At 36.4% G+C, this 16084-nt stretch overlaps 1 protein-coding gene across 1 annotated transcript; it reads right to left on the bottom strand.

Annotated features, from left to right (window-relative positions):
* Nucleotides 1–459: 459 nt before the first annotated feature.
* On the bottom strand, nt 460–14868 carry cenpw (centromere protein W). Its single transcript, XM_067449581.1, has 3 exons — nt 14643–14868; nt 3595–3708; nt 460–877 (listed from the first exon to the last, which is right to left on the bottom strand). The coding sequence occupies exons 1-3, from the start codon at nt 14727–14729 to the stop codon at nt 851–853; spliced, it is 228 nt and encodes a 75-aa protein (XP_067305682.1). The 5' UTR covers nt 14730–14868; the 3' UTR covers nt 460–850.
* Between the last annotated feature and the right edge of the window lie 1216 nt (nt 14869–16084).

Below are 16084 nucleotides of genomic sequence, written 5' to 3'. Positions count from 1 at the left end.
AAAATAGAAATAGTGATACACTTTCAAAATATTAATATACGTTTTTAGTATCAAATAAATGCAATCTTGGTGAACATAAAATACTTCTTTCAAAAAACAAAAACAAAAATCACATCGACTCCAAACCTTTTAAACTTTTACATATGCCAGAATCACTAAAAATGTGAAACTTTTTTTTAAAAAAGGACATGTTCTGGACAGATTTAATGAGATTTACCAAAGTATTTTTTAAAGGCAAGTTAGATAGCAGTGATTAAATTTGAAATGAAAATTACAAGATGTCCATTTGATACTGAGTCAACACAAGAGAGTGAAATATCATCCAAGTGAACCTGCTCGCTAAAAACCTGGTTTTCGTGAGCAGCCACTGATAATGGTCCCAATGTTGTCAGTGGCTGAGAGCCAGATATCTTTTGCTTTACAGAGCGAGGAAAGAAACACTGCATGGTTACTCAACCATGTGTTGCCCAAGTTAAGTGGTACAAATTGTTTATTAACAGGTATTAAGTCATTATATGATTTAAAGAAATGAGGGACATGTGTTGCTTTAGATATATGGGCTAGTTACTGTCTATCATTCATGGTTTACACAAACGTCATATAGGAAAAAATAATCATGGATCACAGCCTAATAACGAGCCCAACTTGACACAAGGCAACATAAATTCCATCATACACAAAGTCCAAAGGAAATAATAGAAGTAAAATGTTCATCTTTGCCAGTCCCAAATTTGTAGTGTGCTTCTTCCCGCAGTTCACACATATGAAAGTCTTTAAGTAAATTATAGGTCACAGGATCAATGCTGTAGAACGAACAAAGGGTTGTGATGGGGAGCTTCTGTCATCCACGTTATCCGCGTGTGCTCTTTAACAGTTTCTGTAACAAAGAAAATAAATATAATTACTTGGAGCAGTGGTTGGCACCGGAGGGGTAATCGCTGGCACGCGAGAAATAGCCTCTTTATTTATTTATGCATTTTAAGAAAGGACCCTTGCACCTGTATGGCGATCTATTTTTTGCAGTAATCCTTCCTTAGTTCTTAGCTATGAGCTGAATGTGAAGCCACACACTGTTAAAGGCATAGTTCACAGAAAACTGAAAATGAATTTACTGTGAGTAGAGCCTGAGTTTTTGAAGCTCCAAAAACCGAAATATATATCCATCCATCCATCCTAAAAGCAATCTATACAGCTCCAATGGGTTAATAAAAGCTTTCTGAAGCAAATTGATGCATTATAATAACAAAAATATTTATACCTTTAATAACTTATGATTACTGGCTTTCTGTAACTACCGTATGCAAGTCTAGTTCTGGCAGAACAGTGAACTCTAACCTGACGCATGACATATTGACGAACGAGGAAGCACAGAGGATAGAGCAAAACAAAATATTGGTCTCGAATTAGAAGTCTTAAATGAGAATTGTCAGAGGAGCTTAAGTTTGTTGCCCAGCCCCATTTATTTGAACTGTGAGAGGTAATCTACTCTCACCCAACTCATACTACTCCAACATCCTACGTTGGGTCATTTCACTCTTCCATTGGAACTAGAACAATGTACGGCCGTTACCTGAAGCCAGATGATAGTTTATAAAGTTATAAGTATGGATATTTTTTCTTATGAAAACGCATCACTTCAGAAGGCCTTGATTAACCCCCTGGAGCCGAATGGATTCATAATATGATGGATGGATGCGTTTTTTGGAGCTTCAAAAATTCAGGATCTATTCACTTCCACGATAAAGCTTTGAAGGGCTAGGATATATTTTTTTAAATATAACTCTGATTGTGTTTGGCTGAAAAAAGAAAGTCATACACACCTAAGATGGCTTGAGGGTGAGTAAATTATGGGATCACTTCCATTTTTGCGTGAACTATCAAAGGTAAAGGGTGACGAGACCGTAATAGTCAACAAACTTCAGCATCACAACCCTCTGATCAATTTAGGCAGCATGTATGTATGTTTGTGTATAAACAAATTACACTAAAATACTAAACATTTTTGCTGACCCCTGATTTAGAGAAACTACAAATAGCCAATATCGTGTGCTGTGTGGTAACGGTGTCAGTCACACCCCCATTTTTTCCTCAAATTCTCACTTTCCATGGCAGAGCTCTACATTGCACACCTGTTTTCAAAGGCGGCCATGCTGATCCAGTCTGCGCCTGAACTCTTTAAAGCGTGTAATTCCTAACATGTTTAGTTGTGACAGGCCATCATGACTTCTTCTTGATTTGGAACAAGCATAGCATTTTTCATGCCCCTGCTGCTCAAGTGCATCTGTACAAGGAGCACTCTGCACACAATTACATCTTAATCAAATAAGCTGCCTTCCCTCGTGAAAATAAACGCAGCACGATGACTCAAAATTGGCCGGATCTCTGTTCAGTGTTGTGGTGACTCTTTTGATGTGGTGCCCTGTTCAAATCTATAGCTCTGGAGGGAAAAAAATCCATCAAATGGGCAGTTGCAAGATGATGTAGCCGAATTCCGGCTGCAATATGAGCATGTTCATTTGCTGCCTTAATTCCTTTTTCAGGTCATGAAGAGCCTGAACTTTAAAACAATAGATGAAAAAATAAATAAAAATTACAGGAGATTCATCTGGGTGTAATCTATAGTAAAACACTATATCTAAACTAAATCCAACAGCAATCAACACGGCAACTCTGCCAAAGCATGGACTACATTCACGATTAAACTTCAAACACATGTTTTTATTCCTGAAAATGTAGTCTAAAAAAATGTATAATCTCTTTAGTGTGAATGTCACTAAGTCCATCAAGAACATATACAAGCCAAAACAATGTGTCAGTGGAAAAAAATGTTAATGGTCCTAAAATTAAACCGGAATTCTTTACAGGAAATATAATTTCTTCTTTTTTGACCTGAAACTGGATTGGTAAGTGGGATTGTGTTTTTTTCTGCTGTTTTGTACTGATTTGTTAAAAAAAAATATCTATGCACTGCAGCATGATTTAAAGTCATGTTTGAATCTATTGTAATCAGCACAGAGGTGCACACAGCTGCCAATTTCTTCCCATTTGTGAGAGTTGATGTGAACTCATCCAGTCTCATTCTATACTGGTAACACACTAGGCCTGATGATATTAAGCTGCCATTCACATAATGTATCTCTTGGCAGTTCACTAATGACCAAAATGATTGCTGTAACACATACTGTTGAGAAGATCAATAGGGCGGCCACGGGTGACATCTGCTAACAATGCAGCTTGATTAAATTAATATGCATTGGAAACCTAACCCAGCCAATCTTAGGTACCCACTGTGCTTGGTAGAGAACATCACATTGTTGGACCTTAGGCTAAAATAAATCAATTGAAGAATAGAGGGGGGAAGTTGGAAGTACATTTTGTCTAAGTCCCTTTCTAAACTTTACAAAATAATAAACAACTAAATGTTTACATAAGCGATCTACACTCACAGAACAAAAGTTCAGGAAAAAATACTTGGATAGCCCTCTATATTTAAATTAAAATAAACAAAATATCTGTCCATAGTACCAGCTACAAAAAGCTAATGCAGTTCATAGGCCTCTTTATTAGCTTAATTATTATGGTGGTGCTGAATACCTTTGCAACAGCTCTGACATGGTGAACTTTGATGGTTGCTGATTTCTCCTCAAAGGCCTTCACCTTGGACTCCTCAGCTAGACGATGCAGGACAACCAGGAGGTTGAGCTGGGCCTGTGGACACAAAAGAAAGAACAAATTGTTAGTTAATTAATTTGTTATTTAGCTGACACTTATGTAAAGTAAATTATAGTACATTTATAGAGTCCAGTGTTTCCTACACATACTAATTTGTGGCGGTCCGCCACAGAATCAACACTGGCAGCCACATATTGCTTCGTCATTCATTCATTTTTATGGTATTTAAGACGCACGCATATTCGTTCAGCTTCATTTCCTTAGGTCTCCCTCCGCCTCCCTTTATCTCGCGCCAGCGCGCGTGGTCACGGCGCCCTCAATAGTTCTAAACAAACCAGCGCTGTGTCAATCAATACAGGTCCTTCTCAAAAATTAGCATGTAAGAAAAGTTCATTATTTTCCATAATGTAATGATACAAATTAAACTTTCATACATTTTAGATTCATTGCACACCAACTGAAACATTTCAGGTCTTTTATTGTTTTAATACTGATGATTTTGACATACAGCTCATGGAAACCCAAAAGTCTAAAAAAAATAGCATATTTCATCCCACCAATAAAAGAAAAGTGTCTCAAAAAATTAGCATATCATGAAAAGGTTCTCTAAAGGAGCTATTAACCTAATCATCTGAATCAACTAATTAACTCTAAACACCTACAAAAGATTCCTGAGGCTTTTAAAATCTCCCAGCCTGGTACATTACTCAAAACCGCAATCATGCCGACCTGACTGCTGTCCAGAAGGCCATCATTGACACCCTCAAGCGAGAGGGTAAGACACAGAAAGACATTTCTGAACGAATAGGCTGTTCCCAGAGTGCTGTATCAAGGCACCTCAGTGGGAAGTCTGTGGGAAGGAAAAAGTGTGGCAAAAAATGCTGCACAACGAGAAGAGGTGACCGGACCTTGAGGAAGATTGTGGAGAAGGACCGATTCCAGACCTTGGGGGACCTGCGGATGCAGTGGACTGAGTCTGGAGTAGAAACATCCAGAGCCACCGTGCACAGGCGTGTGCAGGAAATGGGCTACAGGTGCCGCATTCCCCAGGTCAAGCCACTTTCGGCTACAGAGAAGCAGCACTGGACTGTTGCTCAGTGGTCCAAAGTACTTTTTTCGTATGAAAGCAAATTTTGCATGTCATTCGGAAATCAAGGTGCCAGAGTCTGGAGGAAGACTGGGGAGAAGGAAATGCCAAAATGCCTGAAGTCCAGTGTCAAGTACCCACAGACAGTGTTGGTCTGGGGTGCCATGTCAGCTGCTGGTGTTGGTCCACTGTGTTTCATCAAGGGCAGGGTCAATGCAGCTAGCTATCAGGAGATTTTGGAGCACTTCATGCTTCCATCTACTGAAAAGCTTTATGGAGATGAAGAGTTCGTTTTTCAGCACGACCTGTTCACAGTGCCAAAACCACTGGTAAATGGTTTACTGACCATGGTATTACTGTGCTCAATTGGCCTGCCAACTCTCCTGACCTGAACCCCATAGAGAATCTGTGAGATATTGTGAAGAGAAAGTTGAGAGACGCAAGACACAACAATCTGGATGAGCTTAATGCCGCTATCGACGCATCCTGGGCCTCCATAACTCCTCAGCAGTGCCACAGGCTGATCGCCTCCATGCCACGCCGCATTGAAGCAGTCATTTCTGCAAAAGGATTCCCGACCAAGTATTGAGTGCATAACTGAACATAATTATTTGAAGGTTTACTTTTTTTGTATTTAAAACACTTTTCTTTTATTGGTCGGATAAAATATGCTAATTTTTTGAGATAGGAATTTTGGGTTTTCATGAGCTGTATGCCAAAATCATCAGTATTAAAACAATAAAAGACCTGAAATATTTCAGTTGGTGTGTAATGAATCTAAAATATATGAAAGTTTAATTTTTATCATTACATTATGGAAAATAATGAACTTTTAATCACATATGCTAATTTTTTGAGAAGGACCTGTACATTTAAATAGACCAGTGTTTCCCAAACGGGATGCCGTGAGCAGGGGTACCGTGTAAAAGATGCCGGGACGCACTTGCACCGCGATTCATCTCACATCTGATGACGCATCTTTAATATGGGTTGTAACTTGAAAATAATGCTTTGTTTATGTTTCTGTCGATGGATACACATGCTGGCTCCTCAGTTATACACTAAAACAACAGTGATAATAAAAGAAAAACGTGGGCAAAACGGTCTCTCTTTGTAAACTTTGTTCAATGCATGCAAGTGCTGCCGTATGTCCGGATATGACCAGTCATTTCCTCCGTCATCACCCGTGTGTAGAGCCAGAAGACGTGAATGAGAGCTCGCGCGCGCTGTGAGATGTAGGCCTATCTCTGTGCACTCGTCCCAAAGCGCGCACACGTCTCACAACGCGCAAAAAAGAGTTCTCTTTCAAATCTTGTGCTTGAACGGACAAACTCACACAAAAAGTGTGTCAACCTGTCCATCTTAAAGAGTCTGTATTTGCCTTAAGTGAACTTTATACAGTCGAGAAAGATGACGAGTATCCTTGTATTAGGTCTTAAAGGGGCAGTAGCCTTTACTGCTGTCCGTTTAATGTCAAATGAAAGAATAAGACATCACTCACTGCTATTGATTGAATAGCTTTTGTAAGTTTAATAAGGATTCATTTTTAATTTAAACTGTTAAATATGCAGTTATCTTACATTTGATGACTTTATTCCATTTCTCTACCCAAAAACTAATGTTAGACATACCTGAAAAACCTAAAAAGCATTGTTTATTTTATTAGTATCTTTGCTCAATATTATTTATTTGTGCTGCTACTTGTATTTAAGTTATTTGTTGTCTTATTTTCTTTATTTTTATTTGACAGTAGTTATTTTTCTCCTGAACATAGCAAATACCGAACTGGACTGAAACTGTGAACCTAAAACTGTGATACAAACCGAATCGTGAGCAATCTGTACCGTTACACCCCTAGCGTAACTTATGCGAGGGGGTTTTAGAACATAATTTAGAACATTTTCAAAGTGTGCCATGAATGAAAAAAGGTTGGAAAACACTGGAATAGACAACAGCTTCGCTATACAGGTATGTGTGCAGCAATTTTTGGTAAACAGTACAGCACCGTGTGCATTGATTATTACATCAACTGCATTTACAGTGTCATTTTAAAATGGAGAGTGATAGAGATGCAACATTGTAATGTTATGCTCTTCTTGTTTTTAGCCGAGATATTCTTTACTATCATAGTCAAATGTGACTGTACACCTTAACTATTTTTCAATTAAATAAATGTTATTAAATAAACTATATTTTAGTTTAGTAATATTTATTGAATATTTTGAGGAGATCTTTTGGTACTAAATACTATTTGTGCAATAATTATGGTCCATTAATAAACACTTAATATTTTTCTTCTTATATTTATATTATAATTAGTGTAGTAATTAAGGTTAAAATAGAGAATTCCAATCCAAAGAGGCAAATTAGAGTAATTTTGTTGCAGGAAAAATAATTTTCATTTGCAATGCTATTACCCACAAGTGCCTGTATGGCTCTTAATAAATAATAGTCAAGTTGCTTAAGATATATAGCAGATCATAACTGCTTACTTATGTGTAGGTCCTACATTTGAATACAAGTTAGACATGGGTAATATCTAGCAAATACTAGATTTCTTTAAATGTGACATTTTAAAACGTTAAAATGGACAGTAAAACAGTTAAAACAGTAAACAGGTCACGTACCGCGTTCAATCAATCAATCAATCAACTTTATTTATATAGCGCTTTTACAATCACGATTGTGTCAAAGCAGCTTCACAGTGTCAAACAGGATAATATTGCGACAAAATTAGATTTGGCTGTTCAGCCGTACTGGAGAAAACAGTGATGTTCATCCAATCCATTGATTCCATTCATCCATTGATTCATCCAATCAATGACACACTGACCCCACAAACATGCAAATAAAAACATTAACCAAGGGTTTAGGATGTACACTGTGAAACGTCAGCTTATGAATACTCAGGATTATTTGATACCCACAGGTAAATTATGAGCAGTGTAAAATGTAAAGCAAGATAGCAAGGGCTAACCATTTCATGTGTAAAAAGCCCTAAGATGTATGAAATAATGTTTACAGAATTTCCAGACTGCAAATTATTGCAAAAATGTCCTTTATAACTCAAGATAAACATCCAAAGTCAGACAACATATTAGTTGCCTTTAACCAAAAATGCTACTAAAACTAAGCCAGAGCAAAAAAGAACCACAATGCTTGAAATGATTACATGATGGACAACCACGTAATTATTTCAAGAGGCTCTTAGTTACTTCCCTCACAAAAGGCCAAACGCTTGGAGTCCTGAGGACCATTTGATGTTGAGCGACTCAAGTGAATATCATACACTGTTGTGTAGAATGCTGCAGCTTGCCCTATACCTGTGAATGGATCAACAGATAAGAACCACAGTAAAGGAAGATTATGTTACAGGAAACTGCTAGGCAGGTCCAACAGGAGAAAGGGGGTGTCAGAGAAAAATAAATCTTCCAGCCCTCCCCAAAGACAAGGGCCCTTGTGCAACCTTGTCGGATTAGACCAGGAAATTGTTTCATTTTCAGCACTTCATCTGTCTTAGTGCATCTTGTCACAAGATGCTGAAAGGAGGTCTGCACTAAGGGATGGATTTAAGATCAGCCTTGATCTCAAATTGGGTTTACTTGTGCTGGAACATGTGCTTACATCAAAACATTGTATACATAACAATATGATCCAAAAAATAAACAAAGAAATGTAATTTCACTCTGTGAATCTAGTTCAACATACCGGTGTGTCTTCATTGTGTGAAGCTTGGTGTCAATGTACAGATATGCCTTTCACCAGGGTCACTGGCGTCATTAAAAAGGTATTGGTGGTTGTGAATCACATAGAAGCCTTGTGTATGAATATTCATTATATGCATAATGACATCACATGGTCTTGCTTTTGAGTGTACATCACAATTTGCCATTACAATCTCCTAAATGTCACTGTCCATTTCATTTTTTCATGACAATCTAATCTCTTCTGATAAACCAACTATTTTCATTTTATGAATAGAGTGATCACCAATAAATGGCTATAAATATTTATAAAAAAATTTAAAGGCACAATAAAACTATAAAAAAATAATTTTATATTAATGTGAATTTAGACATCACAACTTGTTACATGTCATCATACTTGCCATTTGACTTAAAGTTAATGCTGAACGATGGCAAAAGTAATCAAAATATTAAAACAGGCAATTAAACATACAATGTCATCGTCAATAATACAAATTCAATAATATCGGCCAATAATATATAATATGTTTCAACTCTCCAACCCCCCCTCTAATTCAGCTGACTGATGTGTACCTTTAAGACTTCTAACATCATGATATTAATGATTTCTGGCCTGTTTTTACATCTTAGTTTTTATAAACTGACTGTCGCAAAAACATGCATACACAAATGAAACAAGTGACCAGACTCGCTGAACCATATCCAGCTAGTTTTCTTAATGATTTCAGCTGGTAAAAAGCAGCACTCCTTGTGCATCTACACGATGCCATTTGGATGTAATTTAAATCTATTAATACCTAATTTTCATAATTGTGGGTCATCTCTGGGGCGTCTGAATACTTCTACAACAGCTGGTCTTGAGAGTGTTTTCGAGAAGGAAACTGAGAAGCCCGGGTTTCCCCTGTGCCAGAAGCTTTGCCAAAACATAACGACCGGGCTGAACTGATTACAGCAGAGGCCGTCTCCACTGCCTCGCGCAGACACGGAAAGCACATGGAATCCTCACCGAGGGCAAAGGAGTGCAGAGAAAACCAGTCTGAGCAATAGGAACATTAAAGAGGAGTCTTGAATCAAATGCGATCTATCCAAACATCATCTTGTTCTTGTTAAAAAATAAATAAATAAATAACATTATAAGAACAAGATGAATCTGGATTTTCAGTTCCTGTCCTGAAGGAAATCCCTTTGCTTAGATGGCAGTAAAACAATAGTAATAAATATCAAGCAAATAAGTATTGTGATAATTGGTGCCAGAGTGACAATCTTGTCCTCAAAAGTATTGCTATACCACGACACTCAATATGTTGTCCCATGGTGAGTAATTTTTCCCTGTTGCACAGAACACATTTTAGGTAAATTAACACATTTTAGAAACAATTTTGCGCATTAGAGCATTATAATGTTTAAAAAAATAAAATAAAAATAGCACACCTAAATTGAAAACATTTTAAATGTAGTGTGAGACGAACAATTGCACAGCACAAAATCGAAATATCCACCTCACCACATTCACCAATATTTGCATTTATCAGCTCTTAAATAAACACTTTTGAATAACCTGCAAACACAAACTTCAGCCCAATCGCTCTCAGAAACCCATCATCCAATTACAGTACACAAGCCAGGCACAACATCTAATGACTTGGTGTGAAATTGCCAGGAGCCAAAACAGATCCTTGATTTTCTACACTTTCCCAGAGATCCTTAACACCAGGGAGGAAATGTTGCTGTCGGGGGGCAAAAGTGGGTCTCCAATTTGGGGTGAGGTCTGGAAAAAGAAAACAGACACTTTCACAGCTTCCTTGCAGGATGCAGCTGATTATTTTCGTGTTCAATCAACCATCAAATGCAGCATAGGCTATCTCAGTTCGGCAGGGGGAACAAAGCACTGTCTAATCCACTGCTCCACCCGGCAGGACGCACTTATAAACAGGAGAGATGGAATAGTATGACTGGTATAATCTAAATAAGTTTCGGTGCTTATGGAGTAAGATCTGATGCAGGAGACAAAAAACTAGTCTAAGCACATTTGATAGGGTACAAAATAATAACGGAAAAGCAGTCAAGATGATTGTCATGGTATACTGTAAATCTGGATCTAAAGTTCCTGAGGAAAGTGAACAAGTATTCCAGTTATCGTATTATTTACAGTTAAAATCAGTGGGTGTAAACACCTCTGCTTCTAAATTGTCATTTTGACATCTTCTATGGACCAGTTTAAGTTAACTTAGGCCTAAAATTGCCTCTGTAAATCATATAAATACCTGCATTAGAATTTATTCTGTTTTCTGCAGAATGATTATTTTACATATGACAGGATGATTATTTTACATATGACTCATTTAAACGGAGCTATGATGAGCAATGTAAGTCTTTTAACTTCTCAAATTAATTTCTATGAAATTTAAGCTTGCAAAGGCATGAACTGAAATGTGCCAGACTGAACTTGCGCTGTGAATGTATGCCGCGAGTGTAGTCGCGATTACCTCAGCTCTCATCACGAGAGCTCATCAGCTCATTTATCTGACTCCTGCAGTTAGTGCTCAGTGCTGTGATACTCGCGCGGTGACTCACTCATTATATTGAACACACACGTTCAGTTTTTAATTGTAGTGTCTTCAACCCAGTCACAGTAATCAAGTTGGGGGCTTTGGGAATGGCCTCACAGGGCAGCAAAGCATTCTGGGAATTGTAGTCTTTTTGATCCCCATGAGACAAAAATACATTTTCTGTCTTTTCTCAGTCTAGAAGGCACCAAATTCAAAAATAATTTCACATTTCTACTACAGTGATGACCCAGTTTAAATACAGATTCATCTTCCCAGCGCTGAAGTACCCCTTTAACTAAGATTGAGCAATAGCTACATTTGTTACAGAAAGTATTATGTTTTTGATAATGTTGGTTAAGAAATACTGATCATTGTTAGTTGCATCTTAAGTCCATTAAAGAAGTTGTTTTGATTTTGATTTAAACAGTAACTAAGAAATTAACATTATTTAGAATAATACATTTTTATAAGTATTTTTCATTGTCAGTTTGATGAATTAACATGTTAACTAATGAAGTCGTATGTCTCAAAGTTTTACTGAACAATAACAAATAATTTAAAAAAATCTAATCATTAGGGCATGTTGTAGTCCAGATTAAAACATAAAAATGTTTAGGTTTGAAAATAAATAGCCTATTAAGTCTTTAAGTATTAAGTATTTGGTGCTGTGATGAACAACATTGAGATTACAAAAAACGAATGGCTGTTTTAAAAACTTCACTGGCACAGACGGTTGCTTTTGTTTGCAGGGTTTCCGGGGTAAACGCTGCATTCTGTGGTTCATCAGCGCCCCTCATAGAAACATATCTGTGGCGCTCCTGCTGTCATTGAGCTGACCCTTCATTAGCACGTCTCCTTCACTCCTTCATTTTCTTCTCATTTACATCTGAGTGTGTCCCTTTGCCGCAGAATACAGCGTGTTGAGCATTTATACGGTTGATGAGTGCATTATAAAATTTGTAATAATTGTTAATAAATTATTATTTACGATATTTTGAAGTGCCCGCGATAACAATATCGTGCATATTCATTATCGTGATATATCGCATTAGTGAAAACATGTAATGTCTAATTATAGACTAATAATGAAGTGAACACTTGAAATGATTAAAAATTCATGCACTGAAGGATTCATTGAAGGACTTATTCAAAGTCTGCATCCAAAATCACATACTTCCTTCTTATAATAGGTGAAAAACAGTATGGGACAAGACAAGAGTAGTACTCATAAAAAAGAAAGCAAAAAGTACAACCTACTACTTCCAGCGAAAATCTCACGTGCCAATGATGGACACTTTATACCATGACGCCATAGGAGAGAATTTGTGATGGCAGTGAAGCAACGTGGTGAATGTCTGGATTTGTAATTACTTATTTGAAACAGGTAAATAAGAGAGAATGCAATTTCGGATGCAGTAACGGTCTAAGTTTGAGAGTCGTTTATTCAATTAAAAACAGGTTTGTAATAGTCATTTGTTTGTGAATTAGACTAAATTGGTCATGTTGCACATATTTGAGTGAAGCTAATGAAAAAAGAAAAGAAATTGTGATTCTTTCAAGATTTTTGTTTTGCTTTTTATCTCATCACATCCAATTTAAAATACAATCTCACAAGTTGGATAAAAAAAATTCCCCCTTTAAGGCTATTCCAATATCAGAGGCGGAAATACTTGTAGGTCTACACTCGGAGAACAAAGACCAATTAATGGCTTCATCGGAAACCCCAAAACACAATCATAGCTTGACCAACAATTACAAGTAGATGCATAAGGCAAAATGTAAAGGGCCCTATTAGGTATTTTGTCATTAAAAGCCCAGGAAACCGGATCAAACCGGTACACATTCATAGGACGGTAAAAAAAGAAGCCTTTCTTACATTTTTTCCTGCATTTTCCTTTTAGTTTAATGGCTGGATTAGACCCCTGTAAAGCAGAGCACCTTTCAGGCGGCTTTAACGTCCCCACCTCCAGTCTCCATAAAGTGAGACCAGCTGCAATGGACCTTTAATTAGGATCCTGTTAGTGCACGGACATCCTACACACACACACACACACACACACACACACACACACACACACACACACACACACACACACATAGTACAATCAACCATGTACAGTGCCTCTAAACTTAAAACAACGGATAAGCAATTCCCCTATTCCCATGAAAAACACTAGGCAAACTTGCCGAGAGGCAAACCTCAATCAACTTAAACCGCCAGACTCCCCTTTTGAAAATAGAAGTTCCTTTTAATCATCATGAGCTATGAAGTGGTCAGTATCAAGCAATCAAATAGGCGGCATTCAACATTGGTATACATCTATTGTATTTAACAACATTTACTGTGGCCACTTCACGTGATGAAGCATAAAACAAATTGGTTTCATCAGTGCTGTTCGGATATAAAACGTTAAACAAATGTAAACATCTGGGTCCATGTTCCTTAAAATAAAACCAACTTCAATAGTCACAACATGGTGGTTTGGTTTTAATGACTTGCCTGCCCATAAGTGGTTTCCTGATCCTACAATTAGATCTTTTGCTAAGTGACAAGATGGGCAAGAACTTTACACTGGTGGCAAACAAGTCATTACTCTCGGAGCCATGATCTTGCAGTTATTGCACAAGCTCTGACATATGGTGCTCATGGAACTTAAGTATGTAACGTTAGCTTATTATTTAATAAAAGAGAAAAGCATATTAACTATGAAAGTTAGGATCTGCATGTGGCAGGTGGGAAGAGAGCAGTGCTTCCTCATTTCTTCATTATAATTTAAATGAGCAATAAAATAAATCAGTTACTGTTGCATTGAACATTTAATATCCTTCATATGAAAAGCACTACTTTTTGAACTTCGCGATTAAGAGGTCAGCAAAAAGACAACATGAAAGGAGCCCACAAAGCCACATGTATCCAGCTTATTCACATGATCTGAGTTCCTTTCCATAAACATAGTGTCTATAAGATATATATAAAGTGTTGTAAAGTGTGTGTTCAAAATCTACAAGGGCTTTACCCACTAATGTCTTGTAAACACTGGCAGATCTGAGAGGGAAACCCTAATAAATTTGCACCCTTACCATACCGCACTAATGCTCACTTACATCACATCTAAACAGGACTTGCTCTTTAAACATAACAGAACATTTAAAAAATATATATTTAAAAAAAAAATGTACCGTATAAACGTTAATTGAAATATGCAATGTTCTACAAATGTGTTAAATCTTTCAACGTAACGTTACGCAAAAAAGGTTCATGCTTAATGACAACCTATGGCTGATACTCAAAACATACTGAGCTCCCTACCAAGCATTTCTGGGCTTAATAAGGGCGTTTGAGGCGTTCTTCCTAGAATGCTGCCTACTTTTTTTCTTTTTTTTTAGAATGCTGCCTACTAAGGCAGCATACTAGATTTTAAAACACAGACATAGACAACATGAACATACAGCGCTACCCCAATAAACATGGCGTAATCTGCATAAAAACAGCGCAACAGCAGCATAATAGTCCACGTCATTTGGAACCTAAATTACTAATTTAATTATTCTGAAATCATATTTCCAGGTGAATGTGAGGCGCGTTTGTACGGAGGAAACTGGTGTGGTTCATTTTCATCAACTCACCATCAAGTCCGCGTTTTTTCCTATCCGTATATTAGTATTCTTCTTCATATGACGCTTCAGGGCTGCTCTCGGTGCTTTCTTTGACATGTTTTGGCTGCTTGAAAGCGTTAGGTTTACGGTTTTGAGGAGTGAAAATAAAGCTAGCGTCTGTTTGTTTTTCCTTGTATTCAAAATGAAAATACCGCGCGTTTTACTACCGGCTCCTGATGATGACGTATGAAGAGCTCAATGGTCCCTCTTGCCAGCACGTGCTTAGTGCGTGTTTACATGGACCAGTGGGAGATCGAGTTGAATTGAGTTGGTTGAAACTTAGGAATCCTGATATTTCTTTGAAAGTTGAGAATGCAATTCAGGGTTTTACATGTAATTAATTATTATAATTTTTTTGTAATCTTACACTTTATTTGAATCAGTTTTATTCATTTTTTGCCTAATGGTGTGTACATTTAGTAACCTTTTACTTGTTTTAATATTTTTGTTAAGGAGATCAATCTTTTAATTTATTCATTTGTAACAAGGGAGTCATTATTAACTTTTATTGCTCAAATAATTGTTTAAAAGTTACTTTACTGTCATAGCTTAAACTGAAACAATGACAGAGCAAATGCCAATAATAGTAAAAATAAAAAAAATATAGCCTACCAATAATATATAGACCAATAATATAATATATAAGAAATTAACAATATAAAATACACTACAAGATATACAGGAGAATACAATAAACATTTGACAAGACATAGATATTTGTAGATCTGTTATTCCCTTTCTTTTTCAGGTAGGCTACTTTTTTCTTCTCTTCTCTTCTCTCTCTTTTTTTTTTTTTTTTTTTTTTTTTGGTCCCCTGAGCTCAAAGGATGTAAAACAGCTGCAAAGCATTTGTTGAATTAAAAATAAATTAATATATAAGATGGAGCTGTACCATTGCCAGAACTTTGAGTCCATTTTAATGGCAATGTTTTATGGTTTCTATTAATTGCACTGGGCTTTGGCATTTGGCTGAGTTTAAAATGAAAGAGAATAGCCCCAGGCTTTATTCATCTTAATCACTAATAAAATGTATCAACTCGACCCACGTTTTTTTCTCCATTCTCATACAAGTTTGTAATAATGTGAAAGTACATGCATTTCTAAATCATTAATCTATGCTTAAGATCTTTCTTAACTGATAATTTGTGATGCAAACCAACTGAGTTGTTAAGAAACAATGTGGTTTCTGTAATTGAAAACTTTTTGTAAGTGTTTATTGCCCATATATATATATATATATATATATATATATATATATATATATATATATATATATATATATATATATATATATATATATATATATATATATATATATATATATATATATATATATATATATATATATATATATATATATATATATATATTACTTTAACCTCAGAATGCTACTAAAACAACATCATTTGTAA

Source organism: Pseudorasbora parva, chromosome 7, assembly GCF_024679245.1.
Source record: "Pseudorasbora parva isolate DD20220531a chromosome 7, ASM2467924v1, whole genome shotgun sequence".
Classification (NCBI taxonomy): Eukaryota; Metazoa; Chordata; class Actinopteri; order Cypriniformes; family Gobionidae; genus Pseudorasbora; species Pseudorasbora parva.
Note: the sequence above shows the minus strand (reverse complement) of the source record. Positions and strands in the feature narration are given on the sequence as shown.